The sequence below is a fragment of the Trichoplusia ni genome, chromosome 12, assembly GCF_003590095.1.
Source record: "Trichoplusia ni isolate ovarian cell line Hi5 chromosome 12, tn1, whole genome shotgun sequence".
Classification (NCBI taxonomy): domain Eukaryota; kingdom Metazoa; phylum Arthropoda; class Insecta; order Lepidoptera; family Noctuidae; genus Trichoplusia; species Trichoplusia ni.
In genome coordinates, this window is record NC_039489.1 from 10,860,521 (window position 1) to 10,877,548 (window position 17,028).

At 34.3% G+C, this 17,028-nt stretch overlaps 1 protein-coding gene across 7 annotated transcripts in view; it reads left to right on the forward strand.

The window, feature by feature from the left end:
• The window catches only part of LOC113499210 (rho guanine nucleotide exchange factor 17), a 118,334-nt gene that overhangs the window by 94,393 nt on the left and 6,913 nt on the right, over window positions 1–17,028 (forward strand). For 5 of the 7 annotated variants that reach the window (XM_026879597.1, XM_026879595.1, XM_026879590.1 and 2 more), the window contains 6 exons: window positions 7,981–8,058; window positions 12,017–12,199; window positions 13,972–14,200; window positions 14,346–14,658; window positions 14,924–15,015; window positions 16,457–16,694. In XM_026879597.1, coding sequence (XP_026735398.1) covers window positions 7,981–8,058; window positions 12,017–12,199; window positions 13,972–14,200; window positions 14,346–14,658; window positions 14,924–15,015; window positions 16,457–16,694 — 1,133 coding nt within the window. The remainder of the gene's footprint in view (window positions 1–7,980; window positions 8,059–12,016; window positions 12,200–13,971; window positions 14,201–14,345; window positions 14,659–14,923; window positions 15,016–16,456; window positions 16,695–17,028) is intronic. The other 2 variants (XM_026879592.1, XM_026879593.1) reach the window with 1 other exon arrangement.

Genomic DNA, 17,028 nt, shown 5'->3' on the forward strand with positions numbered 1-17,028 from the left:
TAATCTGTTGTTATATTGAGGAATTTGTTTGACTGATAAAAGCAAACTCCTCATTTGAATACTGACCCATGAATTGTGTTACTCCTGGGCAAAAAGTTTCATTCACATTCCCTTTCCTCGCTGCTTTACTACAGAAAATGTATAGGTATCTACTAGATCTTCGCTATATCTACTTCCGTGTAAAAACCAGTGCATAACTGCAAGGAAGTTACTAAGATATGATCAAAGAATTATTGTAACAGGAATTTCTATTAACCTCAGCGAAGGCGTGGCCCGAGAATATAGTAGCTACGCAAGAAACGAGCGTTTATTGGATTTCCAATTTATTCAATCTTCTTCCTAGATTGCAATCTCGTTTATTTTTATTGGAAATAATGTTCCGGAGATACTGTGAACAATTTGTTTTGACGCTAACGATGTCACTACAATTTCAGTTGAGACATTTATTATTTTCTTTCTCAATTATGGCGGAGCATCGTTGTTTTGTCCCAGTTTCTGAGATTTTCTTTTAAATTCAACAACTACAGTTCGTTCTACAATTTTGTTATGCAATTTATCGACGAGACAGTTTGACATAATTTCTGAATTGGTCGTTTGCAATTCAAGACTGTTCAGAAATGCCTCAATGAACACTCTAATTTGATTTGTGATTGACGTTTTGTTGAAGTTGTTGTCAGTCTTATAAACATTTCCTGTTTATCACAATTACCTTTGCAGACATAAAGACAAAACACAGACAACTGAAAATCAGTAATTAACTAACATGAAGTGCTCTAAACAGCCATTGAATGGTTGAAACTGACACCTGAAGTCGCTGATAACAGAAGTAAATCTATAATATAAAACTAGAAGCGAGAGGCGAAAAGTTGCTTTAAGGATATGACAGCAATACGCATATAAACTAATATGTAAAGTTTTTAACTGTAAATTTCGTAAGGATCATTCAAAATTAAATGATGCAACGGGTAACTCACGCGTATTTATCGGGGTTTCCCAACTAGTTTCGGATCCAACCGGAGTCCTTAATCATGAGGTGACGAGGCAGTGAGTATCGTTATATCTGAGGTATTATAACGTTTCCAAACACAACTTTTTGGCGTAGAATTGTGCCTAAAAAGAGATATTTTATAATCGTTCTGATAATATAGGATCGTATGTTGACCAATCAAATATTGGCCTTTGGCTACATAACACAAATAGTTTTCCCATAAATTATCATTTCCCATAATTTCATTAGTGGCAAAAATGCAACATTGATAACAACTCTATCCCAAGGTAATAAGATCGGTTTTCTTAGTTCGTTCTAATTCCTTTTACGTCGTTGACCCTTCAAATTGCGATGTTTGTCTTCTAAAGTACTCGTATTAGAAACACGTGCATTTTCAACACGTGCGTTTTATACTTCCTTATTTCTTATGAACATTTTTGGGATACATACTTACCTTGTTATGTATCCTAATTTACGGCTATTTGTGCTTCTAGAATTTTAAAATCATTTTAAATGGATCTGATAAGTGTTTTTGGTTCTTTTTCCGTCTGTACTCGATGATTTAATTTCATATCTCAAAATTTTGCTGTGCTTAGGTTGATACTGATTTGAGGAGCTCGTGCCTAAGCTATAGCCGCATAAGTGAAACGATCACAGGTTAAGCTATGCTTGACGCGGTTGGTCCGTAGATGGGTGACCATCTTTGTCATAACGAGTTCCTCCGTGTTTCGGAAGGCACGTTAAATTGTGGGTCCCGGCTGTTATTCCTACATCTTTGACAGTCGTTACAGGTAGTCAGAAGCTTGAAAAGTCTGACAGCCAGTCTAACCAAGGGGTATCGTGTTGCCCAGGTAACTGGGTTGAGGAGGTCAAATAGGCAGTCGCTCCTTGTAAAGCACTAGTACTCAGCTGAAACCGGTTGGACTGGTAGCCGCCCCAACATAGTTGGGAAAAGGCTAGGCCGATGATGATAGGTTGATACTGATTTAATCACCACGAAAAATTTTCCTTCTATGTATGATTATAATATCTAGTCTAATACTACCTTTGTGCCTCCTAAAAATGGACAGCAAATTTGACTAAGTATTCATCACAATATGATTTTTTTCCATTAAGAGATAGGCCAATATCAGATCTAAATATGATGATCATCACTCACCAGCTTTTCCTCAACATTTACAATAGTAGTTGCATCAGAATTGGGTATAAATACAAAGGCTTTGGAATAATTTTCCTCATGCGTTCCTTTTATCGTGTTGTTCGTATTGCGATGTTTTCTGTTGAAAGCTTTACATCGCACGTGCCGGCATCGTGTTTGCTCTGTTTATGTTTTGACGATTGCATAATACTTGTATGGGTGTTGGTTGAGTTTTCAATTTCATCTGTATATGGTTCATGCTTGTTTGTTGTTTCGAATGTTTTTTGACAAAGGGTTATGGTTTTTAGGTTTTCGTACCTAAAAATTAAATGTAAAAAAACTGCATTCTGTCTGTCCGTCCGTCACCAAGTTGTATATCATGAGCCAGCTAGATAGAATATTTTACAGATGACGTATTTCTATTGATGCTAAAAAAACAAATACCTATTAGAAATATAGACCGAGTTTAAGCAGCGTCGTTGCGGCCATTCATTTATCACTGAACCATCTTTTTTTCTTATGGACTATTTTTACAGAATCTTGTATCGCTAGTCCAATTCGACTTTGGCAAAATCTTTTGGAGATGGTATTCGTATAACTGGAGTTGAAATAATATTTGGTCACGATGCAATAATTATTCTCTTAAAGGCTATACAAAAGCAGCGTAGGTAAACAATGACTAAATACTGAATCCAAAACAGGACCTACCATCATCACGGCACACAATGCCTAAATACTATTCTTTTCTCTATTTGGGCAATAATTTTACCCAGCTATGGGATATTTACAGGCTGTTATTATATTACACAACTGGCACCTAATAAAGTCCCCACAAAAGGCATCATAACGGCGTGCGAAACATACTGTACATAGTGTAAGGTCAGCATCAAAAGTCCATTAATTTTAGGCTGCTCATAGGCCGCGTCAGAGTGGCATAACTACGAGTATATCAGACTTTTTGCAGAATGCTAATTTAGATTTTAGTTTTTAAAGTTTAATGTTATCGAAACTCTAGTACTAATTACGTTAAAAGTTTCATTTTTTTATTGATCCATTATTGACCCTGTGCTGGGCAAAGCAGAGTTTTCTACTGGTCCGGTCTACCTGTTTTCTATAATTTTTTGCTAATTCATTCATAAGTTGTATCTTTATAAGTCGTGTGAATTCATTCATGTTCATGGAGTTTTGTTGTCGACTGTACACAGTGTACGTGTCATCTTTACATTGTTACACGCCCGTCTTGTGCTGACAATATGCTGGTAGGGTTGCCACTTGACAGTTATGAGGTAACTGTGTTAGGGTTGAGTGCATTTTGTTTGGAGGGAGATAAAGTATTGATTTTGGGGGATTAAGTTACATTCTATATTAGTAGTGTTAAGGAACGGATAGGAAGAGATGAAAGGAGCTTTTGCCATGTAGTAAGTGAAGCAAACTGCTAGGTCTAGGAAGATAAATTTTAATTAAGAATACTTAATAATAATGTAGGAAAAAAAGAATCGAGAAAGCATTAAATGAAAATAGTTTATGCTGTTAATTTGTAAAGATTACTTTTAAAATATTACCGGTGGGTCGCTAGTTAAAAAATCATTTGTCGTTATTATATTAAGAAAATAATATTGAAACAATACTTATATCACTCCAAAACATTCTGTAAAAAACTAGCCAAGTCTATGTATCTCATGTTATCGTCTAAATATTTTTTCGAATTCGACTGTTACTTTTATACTAAGATATTAACCACTACTATTAATTCCTCTTATAATATCTAACCTAAACACATGAAAAAACGTAAGTAAGTGAAACCTTATAATTATCAACACCATAAAATAAAACGCAAAAAGTATTTACTTTGAAGCACAATTCTGTACATTATTCTACCAAAAGCGCTAAACAAACGACCCCGAAAATTTTTAAGTCACAATCGCGTGTTTGTAAACGCGACAAAAACACCCATTTATAACAATAAACTCACTTTTATGTCACTTCAGTACCTTTGCATGTTTCACGTACATTTCGGCACTTTTGGGACCTTTCTACTCACTCATGTTACAGTTAGAAGTTATAACTGTTTGTTTTAAAGTACCTATGTAATGATACCGACATTTTTGGTTCCCTACAGACTAAAAGTTGAGTTTACTGAAATTATAGTTTTTTAAATGTGTAATTGATATGGTGATGATAGTTTTTAGCATCCCTTACTCAAAGCAATAATGGGTGAAGATTGAAGGGTGCGTGTACTGCGTTTATCTTTTACTAGGTTATATCTGAGATAGGCAGATGAAATTTTCACTAGTGATTAACTTTTGTGAAAAAACTTTTTTGTTGTAAGGATATCAAACAATTAACCGTTTAGGTGTAAACAAATACATGATCATGACCCACCGGTCATTATTAATGATTTTCTTAAGTAGAAAGAGATACTATATTTATGAAATAAAACATACATCAATGTATTTAACATATATGAAGTTTGAAAATTAAAAAAAAAAATTAAACTGAGGTCGCAGTACTAAATAAATTAAAATACAAAACATTAAATATTATCAAGCAACAGATCAGTTATATATTTATGAGAATTAATTTCTAATTATGTTATTGCACGATTAAGTATTGCGTGTCCATACATAATATTATGTGTATTTCATTAAAGTGTTGTAATATTATCATAATACTAGGGTTGTGTACCCCAATACCTAAAAACGGAAACCTAAGGCTGTCTCTGTCCGTCTCTATGACCATCTGTCACCAGGCTGTATCTCACGAACCATTATTACAAACGACTGTTGCCGCTATAACAACAAATACCGTACATAATACGTAACTAGGTGGTAATTATTTTAATTAACAAAATAAAATTCAATTTATTCAACATCTATTCAAGATAGGCTTCAAAGTAGCACTTTTTGACAGTCAAAGAATTATTTTACATAAAGTACCCTTTATCACCCACTATCACTTACCCAGTAATATCTAGAATTTCATGTAGAATAGAATAGAATATTCTTTATTGTACACCATGGAATTGCAGCAGTGATTCTTAATACATACAGTGTTAGGGTACATGTACCACCTATAGTAAGTTAACAAGACTTAATATAATGTTCAGTAAAGTACACCAAGAAAATACCTAACATTCTTCTTTTATTTTTCCAAAGCACTGTCCCGACAAGCGCACAATAGAGCCTATCTCCAAGGCCTTGTCAGGTAAACAAAAAAAGGGATGATATTACATATTTCCCAAATAACAAAGAAAAGCGTTAATTAAGATCACAATGGTACCTTTGAGACACTTGAATGGCACTCAGTGGCCTGTCAATAACACTTTTATTTCGCTTTGTGTGGTTAGGAGGACCTACCTACAGGGGTAAATTTCTTAGGAAGACATGGTACATGTCTAACAATACAATACTCTCTGTATTTCTTTTTGTCTCGATAATCAGGAAAATTGCATTTTATTTTTCTAGACTAAAAAGAAGGGTTAGGTTTTTCAGGTTTTTGAGTTTGCTAGTTCATTTATCAAGCTCTATGACTCAAACCGCTAATCCGTTTTCATAGCAAGATGTAAGGCAAAATAAAATCTAATATGCGTTACACTTAATCCTATTCTACCCAAACAATACTGGTATTTAGTTTATCTGAAGAAAAAGCAAGGGAAAAGCGCCCTTATTACAAAGGAAAAGCCACATTCTTTACACACATCAAGTAGAAAATCAATAAAACAAATGTCGTACCTATGTAACTTTAATTTATATTTTTAATATCGTGTTATCTTGAAACAGTAGACAATCATTCTTATTACTGTCAAAACACACAAACATCACGCTATTCGGTGCTTTAGTTTGAAATATTTATGATCAGACTAGGCCATTTAGCAGGTATTATCACAGTGACCTTATGATCATTAGGGTCAGCAGACTTGGTAGTCTCATCGCTTAAAGAATTTTCATACAAATAACTTTTGATAGAATATAACTGTATAGACAAAGTAAGTAGGATAGGTATACTAAGTTTTGTATTTTTTATATTTCATGGCTCATCATCGGCCTAGCCTTTTCCCAACTATGTGGGGTCGGCTACCAGTCCAACCGGTTTCAGCTAAGTACCAGTGTTTTACAAGGAGCGACTGCCTATCTGACCTCCTCAACCCAGTTACCTGGGAAACACGCACCCCTTGGTTAGACTGGCTGTCAGACTTTTCAAGCTTCTGACTACCTGAAACGACTGTCAAAGATGTAGGAATAACAGCCGGGACCCACAATTTAACGTGCCTTCCGAAACACGGTGGAACTCGCTATGACAAAGATGGTCACCCATCTACGGACCAACCGCGTCGAGCAAAGCTTAACCTGTGATCGAATCACTTATGCGGTTATAGCTTAGCCACGAGCTCCACCGCTTTTTCGATTTCATGGCTACCTACCTAAAAACTCGGCAGTTGACATTTATATTTATATATGATGTATTTCTGTGAAAAATTACCATCGACATTCGCATCCTTTGGTTTTACATTAAAATTTGATGAAATTTTGTCTTTATGTGCTTTCCCAAAAAGGTGGCTTTATACTGGTGTCAGAATTTTTCAATTGGTTTAACTATACCGATTCGCGACCGGCCACTAAAACTACTGATTTAGAGGCCATTTCTTAAAAACAGAAAATTTATTTCTTTACTTTTATTTTTAAAACATTGGTATTAATATACTCCTACGTAAGCAGAACAAAAATGGACTTAAATCAACATAATACCAAAATTCCCTTTTTAAAAATAAATCTTACCGAGCATATTTCTCCCGTATTACCCAAAACTTGCAAAACAAAGCTATTTGGTTGGGAAGCTTTGAGTTATACCTTAGAATTTTGTAAAAGGGAATCCCGGTTTACGTAACAAACTTTAGAAAGTCCCGGCTATCGAAACTCTTAAGTATGTTGGTATAAGCAGGCATTTGTCTAATTAAAAAGTGAGTTTTGCTTTACTTGTAAAGATAAAGTTGGTAAAGACTTTTAGGTTATTCTAAAATTAGCTTTATTTTAAGAGTGTTTAAGTTTTCTTTTGGTCTTCTGTTTTGTATAATCCGTTTATAGTTTACTTGCTATTTTGTCGGTCTAGTCATTCCAAAGTGAAATTATCATAGTTTTGTTGCGTCTTTTCGACTTGTCTGTCAGGGTACTAAGATGAAAACAATAAGTTGATCTTAAATCGTAAATTAATAAACTTTAACCACATTTTAACATTTTTCTGTTCAAGTTCTCAAAAAACTTTACCAGAAATGATGTTATACTCTAATCACTTAAGCTTGCAAACTGAGACAAAACTCTCAATCGCCATATTTACATAATGTAAACAAAAATAATTCTACCGAAAAGGCCAAACCTTTTTACCTTACCTGTACCTAACGCACCGCGCTCAAACCGTATGAATATTTATGTATCCGACTGTACCCACTTAGCTGTGCGATGTTCCCCAGTGTATCTATACCCTATACTTTATGTAAATATCATGACTTCATTTTGAATAAATTTATATTAAACATTAACTTTTCCTTTGACTTTTTGTATGGAAAACAATTGACTGTGATGAAAACTGTTTCTAATTTTTTAATTATTAATTACAATACTACAGTACATATGTCACGAAAGACGATATCCATGTTATTTATTTTTCTTTTCTCAATCGTAATTAGAACATAATCGTGATCAAACCACCTAAGAGACTATAATTACCTACCAATTGAATTTCTTTCAAAAATAGATACGTTTTCATTCTTATTATCAGCCTATACAACCTCGTTCCTAGGCTAATATTTCGTTTCTTTTCCTCTATATGTAATATTGACAGTATAATCTGATTGTTCTAGGACACAAGAACGCATGTTGTGGTGGAGCTGTACGAAACAGAGAAGTCGTATGTGGAAGCACTGGAGATATTAGTCAAGGTAAGATCCAAACAAAATAGTATTCATTTAAAGCAAAAAAAAGATTTAACAAACGAACAAAAACTACATGTTGTACTTGGTGAAATTCCTATGACGTAGGAACTATTCGCCAAGTTCGAATTTATAGACCACATGAATAGCACGCATTTTAAAGTCGAAAAAATCAAGTCAAAATTGAATCTGCTCTATATAATCACAGATGACCTTGACCTACAAAAATGTTTTCTTTATCCTATTTACGTCCACAATCTTAGCATCTCTCGATGGCAAAGGTTATATCGTCCGGTACTAGTTAATTAATAGCGCTCATGTGAATGAATAACTCTCTGCTTTAACTACTACGGGTTCCCTTTATTTATGCCATTTTCCTCTGTCTCTTGCCCCTCATCTCATCTTCAGGCTACCAGGTTTACGCTGTCCAAATCTTGGTCACCATTTACCTTCAAATTTACGCTATCAACCACCAACCATGACTAAGTACAGTAAAAGTACTCAGCCTCTTATTATCCTAACTAAAAATCTTTCAAACAATAACGAAACCTACCGCTTCAATCTGCCAACGAGGAAATTTCTAAAATTTACCTCAGTCCCATTCCACAGCCACGTGACAACCAGTATAAATTAATTGTAAGTCGTAAAATTATTATAATAACTCAGTTAGTCAGCTGGTTCATTTATCTGGTGGAAATGAGTCGGGGAATGACAAATTTGTTATATTTGTAGACTTGATGAAAATCCAGGGCTGACACTTAGGAATTTGGGATCAATCTTATGGTTGACATCTGAATTTTTGATTCTTTGTTCGTGTATTAATTTGGTGTTGAAAGAGGAATTTATGATATTGTTTTGATTTCATGTTATTGTTGAAATGTCTTTTGAGTATTAGGCTTGAAGGTATTCGTAGTAAGCGTATTCAAAACTCTGGATTTAAGTCTAATTATTTAAAACGTAAACAAAAAATACAGGTAAAAGGAAAAATCTGAAAATATTCCAAAAATCGTCCTTCAACATTATGTATTATTACTCCAAAAAACTTTCAACCCATCTTAGAATTAAGATCCTTCGCAAGATACAACCCATCACTTTGACAACCCTTTCTCGTAAAATCCCAACAAAAAATAAGGAACAGTTTTAAAACAAATCCTTTTACCGTTCCCTATGCCCGAAGCTTCACAATTAATTGAGCAACCCTAAACACGCACTGGTTTTCCCGCTCAAATTTTCCGCTCTACCTTTCCATCATATGGGTCGGGCTATTTATTGTCACCGGTATCCCCTTGTCCCCCTTGCGAACACCTCAGAAAAATAGCAAGAAGTCTCACAAGAAACAATACTTCTAATCCTTCGAGAACTTTTTTGAGGAGTCAATATAACCGTTAGATGAAAATCAAATTTCAAAATTTCTTACTTATAATTCACTCAACTGAAAAATTACATAATTTATTGAAAATTAATTGGATGTTGATATAGTAGGGAAAATAACATGAAAACATAGGTACTTAACCTAGGCTTCTATAGTCAAAGTTTTCCGAAGCAAAAACGTATTTCCTTATTTTAGAATAAGCTTTTTTACAAAAAAAAAAGATACTGGTATTAAATTACCCTTTGTCATTGTAGAACTTCTGGTTTTATCTACCGTACACAGTAGCCTTGTCTGGCGAAGGACAGATTTCACAGAGTGCCATAGAAATGTGTCGGGTGGTGCTTTTAATTATTTTCTAGGCCAGTTTAGTATCTGTTCGTGACGGCTTCCAAGGTTCTCGCTAATGGTCTCAAATGGTGACAACTTACGACGATTTTGTTCACGTTTTTTCGCCTGAAGGAAGTTTTCCTTACTATTATTACTGGATTTGTAACTTCGGTTAGGACGTATAATATTAAACGTGTTATTTCTTTAAAGAATATTATTTTATGGATACTTCCGAAATATATTTTTGGATAGACGGTTAGCGACTTTTATCGTCTATCCTTACTTTACATTGTTTTTTGTTCCTGTACTGATGTTGCTGTTTCTTCTCCAACCTTTATTTTATCTATTCTTCCTCACGAGTATAACTTATGACTCGTTTTCCTTTATTCTTTAAGTACTTAAGATAAGCCGAAATCGCTTTCCGATTCAACACCAAACTTATTTCCAGGACATTCAATTTTACGCCTTCCAATCGCAAACTCAGCGTCTATTCCGAATAAATATCAATTTTAACGTCACCATCTACCAGGTCGATATCTTCATAGATACTTCCTTCTCTACTCTCGTTTTGATTAGGGTAACCAAACTGTCAAAGGGAACATCAAAATAAATCGCATATTTTGCGTAAAACTTTGTCACTGAATCATGATTGCTTATATTTTTATGGCCAGAGGGTTCACCTCGGCTTAAGCCTTTGTGGAAAAGAGATGCCGCTATACTTGTGTTAGTGCTCCATCTCACTTCGACATCGGGGCGTGCTGAAGTTTTTTAAGCAGAAAAAATTAGGTCCCCTCGTCATGAGTTTTTTATTACCGCAGTAAAATTCATAAAGTATAAATTTACGTGATCGGTTTAAGAGAAAGTTTGTTGGTCTCGCTTGCATCTAATCGAGTCGGTTGGTGATTATAATTATGGCTTCCTTATGTCTGAGATTTCGTTAATCCGCGTAATTGAGTAATGAAACTGTTGTGCAATATTCCGAATGCGTTCGGTTTTATTACGTTAAATACTTGGTAATGTAGTTATCGAAACTTGTATGCAATTTCTGTCCAATCGGTAAACAAAAAAGTGGATATTGTCAGCTTTTACCATTGTAATTAAGTTAAATCTCAAGATTTACCAAGTGAATGGTAGTAACAGTCCAAAATAAATGATGAGCATAGAACGTCATTAAATGATGTAACGGTTTACTCACGCGTATTTATCGGGGTAGCCCGACTAGTTTCGGACCCACCCCGATAAATACGCGTGAGTAAACCGTTACATCATTTAATAATGAATCATTCTCACGACAGTTACTATCAGAGCATAGAACGTTTCGGACACGGGAATTCTTACCCTTAAGAGTTGGTAAATAACTATAAAAAACCATAGATCGCGCTTTTACAGTCACATCCATACAATTTATTAAAAGTTACCAAAATAAAAAGAGAAGTTTCTACTATCTAGAATTGGAAATATTTTTTCGAGAAAATAAGAAATACGTCCAATACAAGTGGTATTTCTACAACAATAATTAAAGCTAAAAATCACTTTAGTATATACAAAATAACACATCAGATGTCCATCGACAAGTAATTCAATTTTTTTATATTAATCAAAGTCCTACCGCCGTTAGCGTTAATAAAACATAATTTATTTACGGAAGATAGATTTTACAAGACTTTCCAGCGTACCTTTACAGGTTATTGAATTTCCTGACTATAAATTGTGCACAAACAAGCTATGCACGGAAAATCGCTTCCTCGGAAAAGTTTCAGATCAAATAGAGCGTTGCAAAATATGATAGGATTATAGGAGATTTCATATGTATAGCGTTGCGATGTTGCTTATATTTTCTATGGATGTAAAAAGGAAATAACTGCTTCTTAGTTACGAGATCGTTGTTTTTTTTATTGTGGAACCTTGTATGTCATGTTAAGGGTTTAGTCAGGGCGTATATCAATATAACTTCATATTAATAATACTGTAAGTTCCTTATATATCTGCTCGAATCATTTTATTCAGCCTTTTTATAAAGTAAGACGTGCAAGAAGTTTGGTTGTGGAAAGATTTTCAAGTTTTTGTCAGATATTTTGGAAGCTTCAGAAGCACGTTCCGGAAATAAACCAGTGTCTCTACACACTTTGTATTTTATAACTGTAAATAAGCTCGGTAAAAATTGAAATAGCATATCCCTGGGAAGGAGGTCAGCTGTCAGTGTCAGAAGCTTTTACCCTGCCCTGGGACAGAAACGATACCAGAACTAATTATCTAATTTTCCCTCAGAAATATCTTCAACCTCTAAAAAGTCCGGAGAATGCTGGTCTTCTGGACGCCTTCCTAGTGGACGAAATCTTCTACCAAGTTCCTGGGATCCTGAACGTGCATCAGGTGTTTCTGGAGCAGTTGAGACGGAGGCTCGAGCAATGGGATCTGCAGCAGAAAGTTGGAGACGTATTCTTGGACGTGGTGAGTACTTTATATACACTTTTGCTGGATTATGTATTGGTTTTTTAATTTCTAGTCTATAGACTACGTTTTACGTATTATAAGTAAGTCTAAGTATTTTTTATAATAACTATCGTGAACTTCTTTATTATTAAATTATGCAACGCTGTCCGACTCGCGATCCCGCCGCGTCAGCTCATGATTAAGGACTCCGGTTGGGTCTAAAACTAGTTGGGAACCCCCGAAAAATAGGCGTGAGTAAACTGTGGCATCATTTAATAAAGTTTAGGTAAAGGCGAAAACTGATAATTAATCGGATTTACAAAAAAAATACACCTTCTTTACTCTGGAAGCTAAAATTGTGAAATCAGGTTTAGGTATAAACCTAGGCTATTTGAACTCTCTTATGTAAAAGGAAACAGATCTTTTAAATCTGGACTTTTAAGTATGATGAAATGGGAATATAGCACTAAAAGATCCTTAGGATATAGTCAAAGGAGATAGCCCCTTTGACCTATATTTCTTCAGAAGAATTATTGACACAACCGCTATACCTGATAATACAAAATGGCGTGTAACAGATAATATTCAAAAGCGAGAACTGTGAGCAATCGTTTTCAATGATTTGATACCGACATTTTATTCAAAATTTGAAAATCCTAAACCGTAACAAAGAAACACCGAATCCAACACAAATATATAAATATTAAACACACCAACCTCTTCATAATAACGAAGCAATATTATGTACGCATTAGAATAACGCTCGCCATTTTGTATGATGGATGAAGATGGAACGAAGACTTTACTCTTAATTATATTTACATTAAGAAATTGAATCCTGTATATAAAGGTATATTTTGTTGTCTGAAGGAATTTAAATGGAGTTATTTAATTATAGTCTTATTCTAAATTCACAATCGTAATGTTAAGTTCTATTTTTGGGACTTGATTGATGAACTTAAATTTTAAATGTGTTTCACTTTACAATTCGAATTTACAATTTTTCATATTATTAATAACATCCTTTTCTTCCAGAAAACTAGCTCTAGCATAAAAGTATCACTTTTTGCGTCAACATTGATAGCAATCTCTTAAAATACAAACCTGGTTTAATAATAATTTACAGCAATTAAAACATTGGGTTTATTCAATCTTTTTTTTTCTCTCTCATTTTATCAAACCACTACGAACCTCTCAACCGCATGTGACGTAATTTATGTATCACCCTTAAGGTATTTTATTGAAATAAAGTGCTCCAAGGGTACCCTGTAAATAAATTATAGGAAGCAAGCGAAGGAAATAGAGTTACAACGTGCAACAGCGAGTGTAACTTAGATGCATATGACACAGCGTGTTCAGAAAACACCGGTTTTAATAATATGACGGTGACATATAATTTCCAGTCATTAGTTAAGAAAATGCTAAGTATTAACATCGTAATAGCTGTAGTGATTACTGGTGTTAAGTAGAAAGTATATAATTCAATTTAATACAAGAAATCTTAGAAAATGAGCGTGGTTCTAGGAAACTTTTTGAGTAGCACTGTACTTAAAGTTAGAAATTCAATATTTAGGTACAAGAGAATAAATCAACTTTGAATATAATTTACATCAACCAGTTTAAATTATGATGTTTGGTTTGCATTGAAAAAAGAAGGAAATTCTATCTTCTGATTATTTCGTAAACAAATATGTAATCACGTTCTTTATGAACTTTCACACCACCAGTGAAATTAAAAAGTCTTATATGATTTGTAATATTACAACGATAAATGTAAAATTTTGTTTCAGTTCACAAAACCCACCGTAATGGACACTTACATGTCCTTTATCAACAATTTGAAGAAAGCAAAGGAAACAATAAAAACAGCAGCAGCATCACGGCCTGCCTTCGCCAAGTTCCTGGATGCTATGGCAAGGGACCATAAGGGGAAACTGTCGTTGGACAATTTGCTAATAAAACCTGTACAGAAGTTCCCGAGTTATAAGCTGTTGATACAAAGGCTGATTAAGCACACAGGTTAGTTGCTAAGGAGTTTATGGATCATCTAAGTAAGAAGCTTCAAGATAGGGAACTATCAATGAAATTTGAATTTTAACATCAGTTTTTGCTACCGCAAATGAAATAAATTATTGAAAAAATATTTATGTTATATTTTTTACAGATCAATCACATCCAGACCACAAACTTCTATTAGAAGCACAAAAAGAAATCCATGATTTACTAGAACTGATCAATTGCACTGAAAGGGAGAGCTTGGAGCTTGAACAGCAACAACAGACGTTAAGAGAATTAGAGCAAATGATTGAGGGTCTATCTAATCTTGTGACTGCGGACCGAATGTTCCTCAGACATGAGACGGTGACGATGCCGTCGGCACAAGGAACAATTAAAGATAGAGCTCTCTTTTTGTTCAACGACACCATGTTGATTACTAGTGTTAAGAGACGGACGGGTACTATCAAGAAACCTACTCCGTAAGTGAATCGAGACTTATTATGATCTTCTTTAGTTTTTTCTAAATTTTCTCACATATTAGGTGTGCGTTCCTTTAAGCAGTATTTCCAAAAGTTTTTTTCATTAATTACTTTAATTCTCTCATACAGTTTATCCCCCACATTCTTTGCTGTATTTAAGTATTTGACATCTGTTCCTAAAATAATTTGAACTTTAATAGTATTGTAATAATTATCAGATACGACTTCACGAGTTAGTTTACATAACCTGTTGTTTTTTTTTCAGAACATACCAAAGTAATATAGCGAGTCAGATGGAAGGAAACAAGTACAAACTGCTAATGAGGATATCGCTGGCCGATCTTGAGATTGTTAAAGGTAATCCTCTTTCCATTGTTTTAACAAACATTTAAGCCATATGCCTAAAGACACTCAGACTCAGAACAAATTCGTGGATCACATAATCACTTATCTAACGCACCAACGAATCCACACCGCGCTCAGTGCGTTTGGCGTGGTGACCTCGACCACTCGGCTATCCGTGCGGTCAACTGTAATAGTGTTTTCTAAAATTTAATGACATAGTTTTTCCTAAGTTTCCTGGTTTAATGATTTAGCAATGAGTTAATCAATCAATGTTTCTCAATTTTATTCTTAAAGTCGATTCCATCGTCATAACAACATTGGAGGATAATAATTTCTCCACAGATAAAAAAATAACTAATCAATATATATTACAAAATCGGTAAATTGTGACAATTCAACTGTTTAACTATCATTTTCCTTGAGATATAGTAAAACCTACACTTTTACCCTTTGGGCACGGTACCCTAAAAATACAAAACCGAGGTACATCGACAAAAAGCTGCCCAAAATACAAAGCAAATAAAGAAAGAAACGAGAAACTTTGTGACAAAAATCATGAAAGAGCTTCAAAGGTTATTGGCAAAAATGTTTTATTGAAAATTGCTTGAAGAGACCTACAAAAGGTCAGTTCCCATTTTCGGAACAAACAATCGGGAGTCGTGGAAATTGTAGCGATTGCTTTGTAATGGGAAGTAGGTCAGTTTGTGAGTGAAATATTGAATCAATATCGATAATAAAGTTTCTTCGGGAAAAGAATAAAGTTTATAGAGAAGCAATTAAGTTGTTTGCGCTGTGATTTGTTCTGTACGAAGTTGTGATTTGCCGAAGGAGTAGGTACAGTTCTACCCATTTTTATTAAATGAAATTTGTTATATGACTGTTCACTTTCAATCTTAGATACATTTACAGAAGAACCTAATATTCAAATAGTTTTCACGTTCTATCAAAAATTTAAAATTATTTATTGAACGGCATAAATACAGTCTTTTGACATTTAAGAAATTTTTATACAGAAGTACCTACCTTATACCTTCATTAATACGTATATTTTAGAAAATAATCACATTTTTGAAGCGATTAGTTTATTTCTGCAACGTTTTATTAGCCGATGAAATAACGGCCTTGAGAATCAATTCCAGCGAATTTTATCGTTCCCATATTAAAGCAGGATATCCTGTTTTACTCCGAATGTCGATCACGTTATTATGAATTGCGAAATAGATTGAATCGTGTTAAATTTGAGACTTTCTTGGGTAATTTGGAAGTTTCCGTTGCTTCGTAACCGATAAAATGAGGCTAACGTTTTTAATACTTGATTATTTCATTTTTATATGAAACTTGTACAATTAATTTAATATATTATAGCATCATTAATCCGACCTAAGCTTGGACTTCATTTTGCTAGCCAAAGTATCCGATGATGAAATCTAACAAAATCCATAATTTCTTTAAGTTTTCTTGCCAACAGCTAAAGACGAGAATTTGAGAAGGATAATGCATGAAGTGGAAACTCTGACGGAAGATGTGAACACACTGACTCAGATATCGGAGAATGTAGCGGCATTGCACACGCAACACTCACAGTTGGAGGAGATAGTCAGAGAGATGCTGCACACGTTGAATAGACAGCTGTCGGAGAGACAGAATAGTGACACTCAGCTGTGCTACATGGAGATCAGCTTGAATACTTCGTAAGTATATGGTACCACTTTGAGCCTACAACCTTTGGAGATTGTGGGAGTTGTGTATTGAAGGCGCTGCTTTTTGCCTTGCATTTCCCCGTCGTTCGTCCATAACTATAACAGTTTCACTTCAAGAGGTTCCGTTAGGTCCATTCATTTGTATAATAAACTATTTCAAGAATAACATCAGTGATGTGCTACAGAAATGCGATTCTTTATTACCCCTCTAGCCTTGCTATCAGTTTTTATCTTTCTAGAACTCTTCTTTAAATTGACTATGGTTTATACATTTCGCTAGCTTTAAGTGTTAGCAAGAACTCAAGAATGTAAAGGTCGGCGACAT